Consider the following 16,448-nt stretch of genomic DNA (forward strand, 5'->3'; position numbering starts at 1 on the left):
TACAATGTCCAACAATGTGCAGTGTATGTTTTCTACAATGTCCAACAATGTGTAGTGTATGTTTTATACAATGTCCAACAATGTGCAATGTATGTTTTATACAATATCCAACAATGTGTAGTGTATGTTTTCTACAATGTCCAACAATGTGCAGTGTATGTTTTATACAATGTCCAACAATGTGTAGTGTATGTTTTATACAATGTCCAACAATGTGCAGTGTATTTTAAAACAATGTCCACAATGTGCAGTGTATGTCTTATACAATGTCCAACAATGTGTAGTGTATGTTTTATACAATGTCCAACAATGTGCAGGGTATGTTTTCTACAATGTCAAAGTGTTATTTCATAGTCATGTGTATTAAAATATTGATTGCTTAAAACGACCATCGCTAGGTCACACGACTTAAGTAAACATGACATAAAAATGGTTGGTTTCAAAACAATATTAAACACAGTGACGTTGTAAGCAATGCTGATTGGTATAATCCGAATAATCCGATTTAACTTAACCTGAGTATAGGTCAGTGGACTGGTGCTATTCTCAGTCAACAGCTAAACTATTTCCTGACCAATATTTCAGGTTGTTTTTTTCCATTCACATTCTTGTTTTTATAATGTGTGGTTATACGCTGTGTTCAAATAATTCAGTTTAAATAACTTCAACCACGAGGTAACCATACAGATACAATATAGATATAATATAGATATAATATAGATATAATATAGGTATAATACAGATATAATATAGATATACTATAGGTATAATTTAGATATAATATAGGTATAATATAGATATAATAGGGGTATAATATAGGTATAATATAGATATAATAAAGATATAATATAGATATGATAAAGATATAATATAGGTATAATATATAATATAGATATAGGTATAATATAGGTATAATATAGATATAATATAGATATAATATAGGTATAATATAGGTGTAATAATGATATAATAAAGATATAATATAGATAGTATATAGATATAATATAGGTATAATATAGATATATTATAGGTATAATATAGGTATAGCATAGATATAATATAGATATAATATAGGTATAATATAGGTATAATATCTATATAATAAAGGTATAATATAGGTATACTATAGATATAATATAGATATAATATAGGCATAATATAGGTATAATATAGTTATAATATAGATATAATATAGATATAATATAAGTATAATATAGGTATAACATAGATATAATATAGATATAATTTAGGTATAATATAGGTATAATAAAGATATAATATAGATATAATATAGATATAATATAGGTATAATATAGGTATAATATAGGTATATTATAGATATAATATAGATATGATATAGATATAATATAGATATTATATAGGTATAATATAGATATAAAATAGATATAATATAGATATAATATAGATATAATAAAGATATAATATAGGTATAATATAGATATAATATAGATATAATAAAGATATAATATAGATATAATATAGATATAATATAGGTATAATATAGATATAAAATAGATATAATATAGATATAATATAGATATAATATAGATATAATATAGATATAATATAGATATAATATAGATATAATATAGGTATAATTTAGACAGCGTTACTGGGCCCAGGCTACACGGAGTCTTTTAATAAAAACTTTTTATCCGTGAATTCACAACATATTCTTTACAAATTCTAAATCAAACAGAACATGTATTGTTTGTGTTAAGTACAGCGTATATAATCATTAACATGGCTTCGACCTTGACCTTAATCTGAAAGAAATAAGGAGGTCATTATGATTCCCTAAGATAAGATAATAGGACATTTAGGTTATCTGGACACAAAGAAAGTGTGCGGGGAAATTCTACCTCATTACAATAGGATATGATCAGTAGAATACGTGTTTTATTATAACAAGTAAGATTCATAACCCGAGCAAACGGAAATCTGCACGCGTGATTAAATCGAATGTAATGAAATGCTATTACGATAGAGAACAGTGACCGATGGGGATTTAGCATATAGTGACAATCCGTTGGCTACAACAAGTAAAACAAAAGCTGCAGTGAACTGTGTATCACATACGTTTGTTTTAAATGAGACATGTACATTTCGACACCTAAACCATATTTACTGTTAGTGCAGGGACTCTGCAAAGGACACGGGCCTAAATGGGATTAAAAGCATTCCAACAAAAAAAATCCCAAGGATTCCCTTCCATCCAAGGATTACCTTCCATCCGAGGGTTCCCTTCCATACTTATGTGTTAGTCTTATGCAGAAAGCACAAGATATGGTCCTGTTCTAGTCCTACATACAGAGGTATGGTCCTGTTCTGATCCTACATACAGACCAAAAGGTATGGTGCTGTACTGGTCATACATACAGATCACTAGGTATGGTGCTGTACTGGTCCTACATACAGACCACCAGGTATGGTGACACACCACAAGGTATGGTGCTGTACTGGTCCTACATACAGCCCACCAGGTATGGTGCTGTTCTAGACCTACATACAGAGGTATGCTCCTGTTCTAGTCCTTCATACAGATATATGGTCCTGTTCTAGTCCTACATACAGACCACCAGGTATGGCGCTGTTCTAGTCCTACATACAGACCACCAGGTATGGTCCTGTTCTAGTCCTACATACAGAGATATGGTCCTGTTCTAGTCCTTCCTGCAGAGGTATTGTCCTGTTCTAGTCCTACACACACACCACAAGGTATGGTGCTGTACTGGTCCTACATACAGACCACCAGGTATGTGATGGACTGGTCCTACATACAGACCACCAGGTATTGTGCTGTTCTAATCCTACATACAGAACGCCAGATATGGTGCTGTTCTAATCCTACATACAGACCACCAGATATGGTGCTGTACTGGTCCTACATACAGAACACCAGGTATGGTGATGTACTGGTCCTACATACAGACCAGTCCTACATACAGACCACCAGGTATGGTGTTGTACTGGTCCTACATACAGACCACCAGGTGGGGTGCTGTTCTAGTCCTACATACAGACCACCTGGTACGGTGCTGTTCTCGTCCGACATACAGACCACCAGGTATGGTGCTGTAATGGTCCTACATACAGACCACCAGATATGGTGCTGGACTGGTCCTACATACAGACCACCAGGTATTGTGCTGTTCTAATCCTACATACAGAACGCCAGATATTGTGCTGTTCTAATCCTACATACAGACCGCCAGGTATGGTGCTGTTCTAGTCCTACATACGGACCACCAGGTATGGCGCTGTTCTAGTCCTACATACAGACCACCAAGTATGGTGCTGTTCTAGTCCTACATACAGTCCACCAGTTATGGTGATGTACTGGTCCTACATACAGACCACTAGGTATGGTGATGTACTGGTCCTACATACAGACCACCAGGGATGGTGCTGGTCTAGTCCTACATACAGACCACCAGGTATGGTGATGTACTAGTCCTACATACAGACCACCAGGTATGTTGCTGTTCTAGTCCTACATACAGACCACCATGTAGGGTGCTGTTCTAGTCCTACATACAGACCACAGTCCTACATACAGACCACCAGATATGGTACTTTTCTAGTCCTACAGACAGACCACCAGGTATGGTGCTGTTCTAGTCCTACAGACAGACCACCAGGTATGGTGCTGTTCTAGTCAGTCCTACACACACACCACAAGGTATGGTGCTGTACTGGTCCTACATACAGCCCACCAGGTATGGTGATGTACTGGTATTACATACATACCACCAGATATGGTGCTGTACTGGTCCTACATACAGAACACCAGGTATGGTGCTGTTCTAGTCCTACAGACAGACCACCAGGTATGGTGCTGTTCTAGTCGTATATACAGACCACCAAGTATGGTGCTGTTCTAGTCCTACATACAGGCCACCAGGTATGGTGCTGTACTGGTCCTACATACAGAACACCAGGTATGGTGCTGTTCTAGTCCTACATACGGACCACCAGGTATGGCGCTGTTCTAGTCCTACATACAGACCACCATGTAGGGTGCTGTTCTAGTCCTACATACAGACCAATTGGTATGGAGCTATTCCGGTCCTATATACAGACCACCAGGTATGGTGCTGTACTTGCCCTACATACAGACCACCAGGTATGGTGATGTTCTGGTCCTACATACAGACCACCAGGAATGGTGATGTACTGGTCCTACATACAGACCACTAGGTATGGTGCTGTTCTTGTCCTACATACAGACCAATTGGTATGGAGCTATTCCGGTCCTATATACAGACCACCAGGTATGGTGCTGTACTTGCCCTACATACAGACCACCAGGTATGGTGATGTTCTGGTCCTACATACAGACCACCAGGTATGGGGCTGTACTGGTCCTACATACAGACCACCAGGTGGGGTGTTGTTCTAGTCCTACATACAGACCACCAGGAATGGTGATGTACTGGTCCTACATACAGACCAGTCCTACATACAGACCACCAGGTATGGTGCCGTACTGGTCCTACATACAGACCACCAGGTGGGGTGCTGTACTGGTCCTACATACAGACCATCAGGTATGGTGATGTACTGGTCCTACATACAGACCAGTCCTACATACAGACCACCAGGTATGGTGCTGATCTAGTCCTACATACAGACCAATTGGTATGGAGCTATTCTGGTCCTATATACAGACCACCAGGTATGGTGCTGTACTTGCCCTACATACAGACCACCAGGTATGGTGCTGTCCTAGTCCTACATACAGAGGTATGGTCCTGATCTAGTCCTTCATACACAGATATGGTCCTGTTCTAGTCCTTCCTGCAAAGGTATTGTCCTGTTCTAGTCCTTCCTGCAGAGGTGTTGTCCTGTTCTAGTCCTACACACACACCACAAGGTATGGTGCTGTACTGGTCCTACATACAGAACACCAGGTATGGTGATGTACTGGTCCTACATACAGACCACTAGGTATGGTGCTGTACTGGTCCTACATACAGGCCACCAGGTATGGTGCTGTACTGGTCCTACATACAGGCCACCAGGTATGGTGCTGTACTGGTCCTACATACAGGCCACCAGGTATGGTGCTGTACTGGTCCTACATACAGCCCACCAGGTATGGTGCTGTTCTAGTCCTACAGACAGACCACCAGGTATGGTGCTGTTCTAGTCCTTCATACAGACCACCAGGTATGGTGCTGTTCTAGTCGTATATACAGACCACCAAGTATGGTGCTGTTCTAGTCCTACATACAGTCCACCAGTTATGGTGATGTACTGGTCCTACATACAGACCAGTCCTACATACAGACCACCAGGTATGGTGCTGTTCTAGTCAGTCCTACACACACACCACAAGGTATGGTGCTGTACTGGTCCTACATACAGCCCACCAGGTATGGTGATGTACTGGTATTACATACATACCACCAGATATGGTGCTGTACTGGTCCTACATACAGACCACCTGGTATTGTGCTGTTCTAATCCTACAAACAGACCGCCAGATATGGTGCTGTTCTAGTCCTACATACAGACCGCCAGATATGGTGCTGTTCTAATCCTACATACAGAACGCCAGATATGGTGCTGTTCTAATCCTACATACAGACCGCCAGATATGGTGCTGTTCTAGTCCTACATACAGACCACCTGGTATGGTGATGTACTGGTCCTACATACAGACCACCAGGTATTGTGCTGTTCTAATCCTACATACAGACCACCAGATATGGTCCTGTTCTAGTCCTACATACAGACCACCAGGTATGGTGATGTACTGGTCCTACATACAGACCACCAGGTATGGTGATGTACTGGCATTACATACAGACCACCAGGTATGGTGCTGTACTGGTCCTATATACAGACCACCAGGAATGGTCCTGATTTAGTCCTATTCACAGAATACTATTCATGGCCATGTTCATTCCAGCCAAGTGGTATGATTCTGTATGACATTAAAGGAAACTCAAACGGCACTTAATATTATGTCCAACCGGTAAACTATTGATTGAGAGCATACTGAATGCTCCGTGACAAGGCGGGTGTCAATAACGGGATGTGTGAGTAACGGTTTCACATTGGCACGGTACATATAGTATAATCTATGTCAATAATACCACTGGGAAGGAACAATAACTTGTACAACGTCATCACTTGGTAGTAACTTGTACAACGTCATCACTGGTTAGGGATTCGTACAACGTCATCAATGGGTAGGAACTTGTACAACGTCATCACTTGGTAGTAATGTGTACGACGTCATCACTGGTTAGGGATTTGTACAACGTCATCAATGGGTAGGAACTTGTACAACGTCATCGCTTGGTAGTAAAGTGTACGACGTCATCACTGGTTAGGGATTTGTACAACGTCATCACTTGGTAGTAATGTGTACGACGTCATCACTGGTTAGGGATTTGTACAACGTCATCAATGAATAGGAACTTGTACAACGTCTTCACTGGTTAGGGATTTGTACAACGTCATCAATGGGTAGGAACTTGTACAACGTCATCACACTTGGTAGTAACTTGTGCGACGTCATCACTGGTTAGGAATTTGTATAACGTCAACAATGGGCAGGAACTTGTACCACCTCGTCACAATGTATAATAGAAATGTTTACAACCGTGTCATTTGGTACAAGGTGTACACTATATTCACATGGGAGAAACTATCACAACTGAACAGTGTCACTTAGTATTAACTTGTACATCATAATTACTAAGTAGGAACTTGTGAGCATGGATTTGGCTAAGCATACCAGGTCAGAGATTCATTGTGTTGATTGACTATATTAGCACTATTTCGTGTATTTGTCTGGACATGGGTTATTATTTCAAATCGATATAAATTATGTATGTATTAATTGCGTTCCGCTGTTTGTGTACATAACTGTTCACTGACGGTAATGTGTACATATAGAAATAATTGAATCATCGTAGAAGGGAAAAGCGCCCCCTGGGGTTATATAATCTGCCTAAGCCGCAAATATTATTACATAAGCCCGAAAATGTACTTTTTACATAAAAATAAAATAGCGTTGGCTGTATTTCTTACATGTACATACTGGTTTAGATCTTATAACAAGTGTTAATATAAGTATTACAGAGAGTGTGTATTAGGTCTAATTATATACTGAAATACGGTTTAGCTCTTTCTCAGGATATTTATAATTGATTATAAGAGAATAGTGATATCGGCAATACACGTCATTTCCAATCGCTGTATTTACTGTACTGAAAATTCAGTGTTTTGAGAGCATTATAATTGTTTATGTTTCTTTATTAAATAAAGTTTACTAATGAAATTCGTTATGAATATATATAATATATATCTGAATAAATGAATCAACTTAATGGCCACGAAAACATAAAATCCGCATTAAATACGCTTTAGGTGTCACTTATATAAAACAACTTTGTAACTTAGGCATACTAAATCAATACGTACATTTAATTAAACGTTTTAAACATTTTTAATTTTAAACTGTTAGTGTCGCATCAGTTGGCAGTGTGGCAGGCCTAGTGCCAAGTTATACACGAGCCTGACACAACTGCCGGTATGTACCTACAGTAATGGGTCACCTATTGACTATGTCCCAGCGTGAATGTTATAGCTAATTATATATCAACTCAATTTAACCCACCAGACGAATCAGGATACCGGTTATAGAGCGGCCTTTAAACGAATTGGACTATTTTGTCGTTTGAATAAAACACGGGGGTATGTCTGGGGGAGTGTATACACGTGGGGTTTAATCTTCCTTACATTAGGGTTATATATAAGGAGTAATCTTCCTTACGCGAGGGTTATATATTAGGTGTAATCTTCCTTACACGAGGGTTATATATTGGGTGTAATCTTTCTTACACGAGGGTTATATACTGGGTGTTATCTCCCTTACAGGAGGGTACATCGGGGTGTAATTTTTCCATACACGAGGGTTATATATTGGGTGTAATCTTCCTTACGCGAGGGTAATATATTGGGTGTAATCTTTCTAACACGAGGGTTATATATTGGGTGTAATCTTCCTTACACAAGGGTTATATATTGGGTGTAATCTTCCTTACACGAGGGTTATATATTAGGTGTAATTTTCCTTACATGAGGATTATATATTGGGTGTTATCTTCCTTACACGAGGGTTGTATATCGGGTGTAATCTTCCTTACATGAGGATTATGCGTTGGGATGTTACATTGTATCTTCCTTCCATAAGGGTTTTATATACGGGGATGTAATCTTCCTTCCACATGTATTCCACGAGAGCCATCCACATACCCACTGTTGATCAGCTCAGTACTGAGTGCCACTCACGTACACACTGTTGATCAGCTCAGTAATGAGTGCCACTCACATGCACACTGTTCATCAACTCTGTAATGAGTGCCACTCACATACACACTGTTGATCAACTCAGTACTGAGTGCCACTCACGTACACACTGTTGATCAGCTCAGTAATGAGTGCCACTCACATGCACACTGTTGATCAGCTCAGTAATAAGTGCCACTCACGTACACACTGTTGATCAGCTCAGTAATGAGTGCCACTCACGTACACACTGTTGATCAGCTCAGTAATGAGTGCCACTCACGTACACACTGTTGATCAGCTCAGTAATGAGTGCTACTCACGTACACACTGTTGATCAGCTCAGTAATGAGTGCTACTCACGTACACACTGTTGATCAGCTCAGTACTGAGTGCCACTCACATACACACTGTTGATCAGCTCAGTACTGAGTGCCACTCACATGCACACTGTTGATCATCTCAGTAATGAGTGTCACTCACATACCCAATGTTGATCAGCTCAGTACTGAGTGCCACTCACATACACACTGTTGATCAGCTCAGTACTGAGAGCCACTCACATGCACACTGTTGATCAGCTCAGTACTGAGTGTCACTCACATACCCAATGTTGATCAGCTCAGTACTGAGAGCCACTCACGTACACACTGTTGATCAGCTCAGTACTGAGAGCCACTCACATGCACACTGTTGATCAGCTCAGTAATGAGTGCCACTCACGTACACACTGTTGATCAGCTCAGCAATGAGTGCTACTCACGTACACACTGTTGATCAGCTCAGCAATGAGTGCTACTCACGTACACACTGTTGATCAGCTCAGCAATGAGTGCTACTCACGTACACACTGTTGATCAGCTCAGCAATGAGTGCTACTCACGTACACACTGTTGATCAGCTCAGTACTGAGAGCCACTCACGTCCACACTGTTGATCAGCTCAGTACTGAGAGCCACTCACGTACACACTGTTGATCAGCTCAGTACTGAGTGCCACTCACATGCACACTGTTGATCAGCTCAGTACTGAGTGTATCTCACGTAGAGAGTGTATACCCGTTTTGTACTGAGAGCAATATTAGCTTATATCTATTTCTATTTAATCCTTGGCATTATCGTGAGCCCCAGTAAACTGTTGTTAACGGTTGTGTATGTATACGTAATGTATTTGAATGGGTGGGTGTGTATTGCTCGCTACTCTAGAGATTTAATTATACAGACATGTCTGTCCACACATATAGAGATATGAGACCACATTAAATACCGTTTAAAAAATTGACAAGTAATTTTGGAGGAACACAGAGTAAATACCTAATCCCCTACACCCGAGTAGCAGTGAGTGGTAACTTGCTCAGTATGAGAGAGCAACACACTGGGTGCCAACCGAGTAGTACCTGATAAAATAACATTAGTCTAGTGATAGAAGTCTAGTGATAGCAGTCTAGTGATCGCTGGTGTTTAGGTATATTTCCCCAAATCAGATGTATACAATTGTTTAAATAATTTATTTTTATTTTCATCATAATTTTTTTCTATCAAACTAGTGGTTAAGAATCACTCTAAATTAACATGGTAGCTTCGAGATAAAACATGAGCTAACTGAGAAATTAATTTAGTATATGGCGTTTGATTGGTCCATTTGATTATCCCTAATAATTTAATCTTGATTGTAACAAGCATTTTCATTGGCTTAACAATTTATGTTATCAGCCCATAACGTAAAAAATGACGTCGCCGTTTGTAACGTCGCTTTTGATTGGCTGATACAGCGGCGTAATAATTTCTAAGAGAAAAGAGTCCTTCAATAAAAGTGGATTTCCACAGGGATTGTGTATAGTAGATTAAATTATAAGGATTGACTTGAATATATTTTTTATGTTATGGAGCTATAATACAAAAAACCGGAGTGTACTCTCATCATAAACCGCTTCGCGGGTTATTTAAAGTACACTCCGTTTTTTGTGTGTTATATCTCCATAACATATTTTTTTTTATTGAAGTTAATCCTTAAATAAATAAATAGCTACTAGTTTTCCCTAATACAACAATATAAACATAGCTACTAGTATCCCCTAAATCAACTATATAACCTAATACAACAATGTAAACATAGCTACTTGTATCCCCTAAATCAACTATATAACCTATTACAAATATGTAAACATTGCTACTGGTTTTTCCTAATACAATTATATAAACATGAACGAAGATATGTACAACATAAGTTTTGAATTAATTATATCTGGATATGCTGTATAGACAAGCTGATAAAAGCATGTCGTGGACGTCTTTGCTATAAAACAAACCCGAACTCTATATCAGATATCGACTTTTAAACTAACGTGGTATGTAGACGGGTAATCAAGACAAATATTTAAATATAGCATTGATATTTTTTCCAGGCTAAATATTTGACCGGTTTTGTGTGTGTTTTATCGGAAATGTTGATATTTGAGACCGGTAAGAAAACCCCAACAATACATTACAATACAAGTAAACGACACAAATACAAGGATCTTTAAACGGAAGGATTTATAACAAGTGGTTTTATGTAAGTCCACTACATTGGTAGCATGCTACCATAATCGTATCCCCCTTGGGTTAGGTAGGTATGTGCTTGGTAACGGTATCGTCATTCAAGGGCTATGAATCATTTGATAGACTGGAGAAATCCGCTGGTAAATAAAATCCATTTTATTGCTTTCAATGACAGCAGGTCAAGTTCGATTGTGCTGCAATTTATTTCACGGTGCTGGTGTGAAAATGACGTTATAGAATGTCATAGATTTCAAGTCATAAAATCACACGGATCATGATACCGAACACTATTAAAGTTTGGAAAATATCCAGATGTGGTTCATTCAGCGCATTGCGTACCTGGGTAACGAGATAAATACAAAACTAGTTTACTTCTATGAAAGGGGGGACGAGACTAACAAAAAGCTTGACATACTTCTATGGGAGGGGGTTCTAAATTCATACGAATCTACTGAACTTACTTCAATAACAGGAGATTAATACGAAAGTCCTCTACTATTATGAGAGGGAATTAGAGATCAATACGAAAGTCCTCTAATATTATGATAGGGAACTAGAGATTAATACGAAAGTCCTCTACTTTTATGATAGGGGACTAGAGATTAACACGAAAGTCCTCTAATATTATGATAGGGAACTAGAGATTAATACGAAAGTCCTCTACTTTTATGATAGGGGACTAGAGATTAATACGAAAGTCCTCTAATATTATGAGAGAGGACTAGAGATTAATACGAAAGTCCTCTACTGTTATGAGAGAGGACTAGAGATTAATACGAAAGTCCTCTACTATTATGAGAGAGGACTAAAGATTAATACGAAAGTCCTCTACTGTTATGAGAGAGGACTAGAGATTGATACGAAAGTCCTCTACTATTATGAGAGAGGACTAAAGATTAATACGAAAGTCCTCTACTATTATGAGAGGGGACTAGAGATCAATGCGAACGTCCTCTACTGTTATGAGAGGGAATTAGAGATTAATACGAAAGTCCTCTACTGTTATGAGAGGGAACTAGAGATTAATACGAAAGTCCTCTACTATTATGAGAGTGGACTAGAGATTAATACGAAAGTCCTCTACTGTTATGAGAGGGAACTAGAGATTAATACGAAAGTCCTCTACTATTATGAGAGGGGACTTGAGATCAATGCGAACGTCCTCTACTGTTGTGAGAGGGAATTAGAGATAAATACGAAAGTCCTCTACTGTTATGAGAGAGGACTTGAGATCAATGCGAACGTCCTCTACTGTTATGAGAGGGGACTAGAGATCAATACGAAAGTCCTCTACTGTTATGAGAGGGGACTTGAGATCAATGCGAACGTCCTCTACTGTTATGAGAGGGAATTAGAGATAAATACGAAAGTCCTCTACTGTTATGAGAGAGGACTAGAGATCAATACGAAAGTCCTCTACTATTATGAGAGGGGACTAGAGATCAATACGAAAGTCCTCTACTATTATGAGAGAGGACTAGAGATCAATACGAAAGTCCTCTACTGTTATGAGAGGGGACTTGAGATCAATACGAAAGTCCTCTACTGTTATGAGAGGGAATTAGAGATTAATACGAAAGTCCTCTACTGTTATGAGAGGACTAGAGATCAATACGAAAGTCCTCTACTATTATGAGAGAGGGCTAGAGATTAATACGAAAGTTCTCTACTATTATGAGAGGGGAATAAGATCAATACGAAAGTCCTCTACTGTTATGAGAGGGAATTAGAGATCAATACGAAAGTCCTCTACTTTTATGATAGGGGACTAGAGATTAATACGAAAGTCCTCTACTATTATGATAGGGGACTAGAGATTAATACGAAAGTTCTCTACTATTATGAGAGGGGACTAGAGATTAATACGAAAGTCCTCTACTATTATGAGAGGGAACTAAAGATTAATACGAATTCACTGAACTTACGTTAAATGATAGGGGTTACGAGATTAATAACTAACTTACTATTTTGTGAGGATTCGGACTAGATTGACACGAACCTAAGTGGCGGAATGGGTAAACATATTACCCGTCATTTTGACGAAATGTCTCGAAAATTGACTTTACTGACCTTGCAAATGTGGCTTAGCGAATTTCAAGCGGTATTGATTCGAAACACCTGTCATTTGCACTCTTTCCTTGACAAAGGAAACAGACTTTGAAAGCTCGCAAAATAAGTTTATATAACACTGTTTGGGTTCAAACAAACTTAGCATAACACGAAACTAAATTACTTCTTTGACGAATGATACGAGATTGAATACGAAACTAACTAACAATTGCCAAAGGGGTTACGCGATTGATCCGAATTTATTGAACTCACATCTATGACAGGGGTACGACATTAATACGAAACTAACTAACTTCAATGAGAGAGGAGACGAAATTGATTTGAAATTAACTTCTATGAGAGTTGAGACGAGATTGATTCGAAACTAAGTTACTTCTATGAGAGTTTGGACGAGATTTATACGAAATTAACTTACTTCTATGAGAGTTGGGACGATATTTATACGAACCTAACTTACTTCTATGAGAGTTGGGACGATATTTATACGAACCTAACTTACTTCTTTGAGAGTTGGGACGAAATCTATATCAAACTAACTTACTTCTATGAGAGTTGGGACGATATCTATATCAAACTAAGTTACTTATATGAGAGTTGGGACGATATCTATATCAAACTAACTTACTTATATGAGAGTTGGGACGATATTTATACGAACCTAACTTACTTCTATGAGAGAAGTACAAGATTATACGAGATTATCTTAACCCCTGACAAGGATGACGATATTTATACGAACCTAACTTACATCTATGACAGGGTTGCGATATTGATACGGAATTAACTGTAATACGAACCTAACTTACGTAAATAAATTCATATACTGAAAGATGACAGCAGAATACTGCTGGCAGGTAAATAAAAACATTTCCAGTATCATTTAGTTTTGTTCCTGTATTTAGCATTTATTTGTAGATGTATCTAGCTTAGTTTTCTGTGTATAGCATTCGCCAATGGCTGAACATATTTGTGGAACATATTACACTAGATATCCCTACTTTAGGAACTAATATTTGTGGAAGAGGACAGGAAACCTGATGCCAAAACAATGGCGACGGTTTGCGTGATGTTCTTACTACTGAATAATGTTTTCCTAAACTGTGTTAGCTACACGATTGAAAACGTATACCACTGTCCTCCACGACGGGTGAATATGAACATGTGTTTTTTAAATTCAGTAATGTATTCTGACTTTAACAACAGATGCGGAAACTGAGGACAGAGCCAACAAGCATTAATTAGTTACCGTTGGTTACCTAAAGCTGCAGCAGTGGTGCTTTGAAAAAAATGTACCAAGACGATGTTTGATGTATAGATAACCACAATTTGTACATATAAGCAGGTTTGTACAAATAGATAATTCGTAAACAAGGCTTGGTGGCTAATTAGAATAGAATAATATACTTATAACAGACTATTAATTAATATTTCTTCACCCAAACACTCGCAGAGATATTTTTAGTCACAGCTATAAATTGTTTGACATTATTAAAACATATCGCCGTGTTTATAACACTCACCAACATGTCAAGGAGAAAAAAGAAATTGATTTTTGAAAGATTGTCCTTACCAAAAACAGGGAGTCTTGTCTTGTTGGGATCCCCGTACGTAACCTCGACTCCCTCGGGGATGGCTGTGGCGTTGTAGTTAGGATAGGACATAGCCATCCTGGAACCCCTCCGGCTTTCCCTCTCTAGGGCACTCATACTTTTCCTCGTTGGGTACGTATTTTCGTTAGCGAGAGGGCGGCTGGACATCCCGAAGTTGGGATGGGACCCGGGCCTGTCTCCGGCCCTGGATACTCCACGTACTCCTAAATGCTCCGGGTTCTCCATTCTGGAAAGTGGGTGTTCAATTTGTGGCAAACTAACGCCAACTTTCTGCCCCGGCCCCGAAAAAGACGGGCGAGGTATCCCTACCTGTGACATGTTGTCGCCTTTAACGGCCCCCGTATAATTAATTAATTTTTTGTAAATATCCTGTGTATGGAATATAGTTTCCTCCAATGTTTGCTAACAAGACCCCATAGGCCACCATAGGACTTGTATAGGAACCACGGGATAGTCTCGTAAGGCTCAAACAACGAGTAGTCCCTAGCAACACTGCCCGGTTACCCCGGCACACACACTTGTCATTAATTTGCGCATGTATCGATAAGTCTGTATTATTTCCCGTGTCTTTTTGTTAACGCGCTATTCAAAACAGATCAGCCGTATAAGACTTAAATACAAAAGCTCGGCCCTCTACACACACCGTAGGTACACATATACACACAAAATCGGTATGTACCCGTAATTCATACCCATTTAGCTTTACCGTTAAATACGGGTACTATACCTATGGTATAATCGAGGCGGACCGTAATGGTCAGGTAACGATCTCAGTTGAGCTTTGAGGAACAATTGGAAGGAAAATCTATATCATACACCAGGTCTTGTACGCTCAGGTATAATCACAGGTATATGTCACTCACTCTTTGTTTTAGAAATAAAGGATAATATTTGTTTGTGCAATTGTTCAACTTTTACAACTGTTTTTGTAATAGCGTGGTATTTTACGCTGTCTAATATTTCTATATAAATCCCATGTCTCGTTTAGCCATTTGTACGTGTGGTGTGTAGACAATGTTATAAATGTATGTTGTACCTGTACGTGGTGTAACCGAACGATAAAGATGTCGGTGAAATCCATTAGGATTGATTTTGTAATATGATAATTATATCTGCCATAACAAGGTACGTACTCCATTGTATAACACACACGTATAGCATGTTTGATCAGCATCAGGATTAAAAAAGAAATAAGATTTTCTAAATGGATAACAAGATGTGTTACAATTTACTGAAACTTGAACACAGCTGTCGATTTCCTGTCACGAAAGCCGATAAATGTTGGCATTCATAAAGTATAGGTGTACAATATAACACGTTTCCCTTTGAGTGAACAACTGTGCTCAACACCACCAGTCGTTTACCGTTCGTGCCCCGAATGTCATTTGATATTTTTAACACTTGGCCAATACTCATTCCCTCATTGAGATATTGACGAGATACCAATTAAAAATAATAGACAACTTGGTCATATGCTTCTTTCAAGACTATTTCACTCAAACCTACCGATTCATAGAACAAGCACGTGGATTACGAAGGTCCTGGCCGTCGGGTATTTAGTAAAGTAGGAGAGGAAGGTACTTCGTGTTGTATTTTTTTTTAATATACTAGCTATCAGGCCCTTTGTTTTCGTAAAGAATTTCCTGTTGAATTTTTCAACTAGCTTATCTTCCCCTAGTTTGGATCAGACATCTAAGTGATCAAAATTATATTTTGTTCCCTAAATAAATCAGCATACTAGGGACGGGCCAGTCTAATGATAATTAGTAAAATACAAGCAGATAATCACAAAGAGCTGACACACTTTTATACTAGATAAAACAAGCTCAGTTTTTATATGTATTTCCTTTCAATGTAGTTGTGGTTACTTGCAAGGTGAACGAGATGCAGTCACCATTAA

General features: G+C 38.6%; 1 protein-coding gene across 2 annotated transcripts in view; it reads right to left on the reverse strand.

Moving 5' to 3' along the window:
• Nucleotides 1-15,266, reverse strand: part of LOC110461130 (EF-hand calcium-binding domain-containing protein 6-like) — a 32,017-nt gene extending 16,751 nt beyond the window's left edge. Inside the window, exon 1 of one of the 2 annotated variants that reach the window (XM_021514456.1) lies at nt 14,509-15,266. In XM_021514456.1, coding sequence (XP_021370131.1) covers nt 14,509-14,866 — 358 coding nt within the window. In that variant the 5' untranslated portion in view covers nt 14,867-15,266. The remainder of the gene's footprint in view (nt 1-14,508) is intronic. The other variant, XM_021514457.1, reaches the window with a different exon arrangement.
• Nucleotides 15,267-16,448: the final 1,182 nt, after the last annotated feature.

Source organism: Mizuhopecten yessoensis, unplaced genomic scaffold, assembly GCF_002113885.1.
Source record: "Mizuhopecten yessoensis strain PY_sf001 unplaced genomic scaffold, ASM211388v2 scaffold10573, whole genome shotgun sequence".
NCBI classification, from domain to species: domain Eukaryota; kingdom Metazoa; phylum Mollusca; class Bivalvia; order Pectinida; family Pectinidae; genus Mizuhopecten; species Mizuhopecten yessoensis.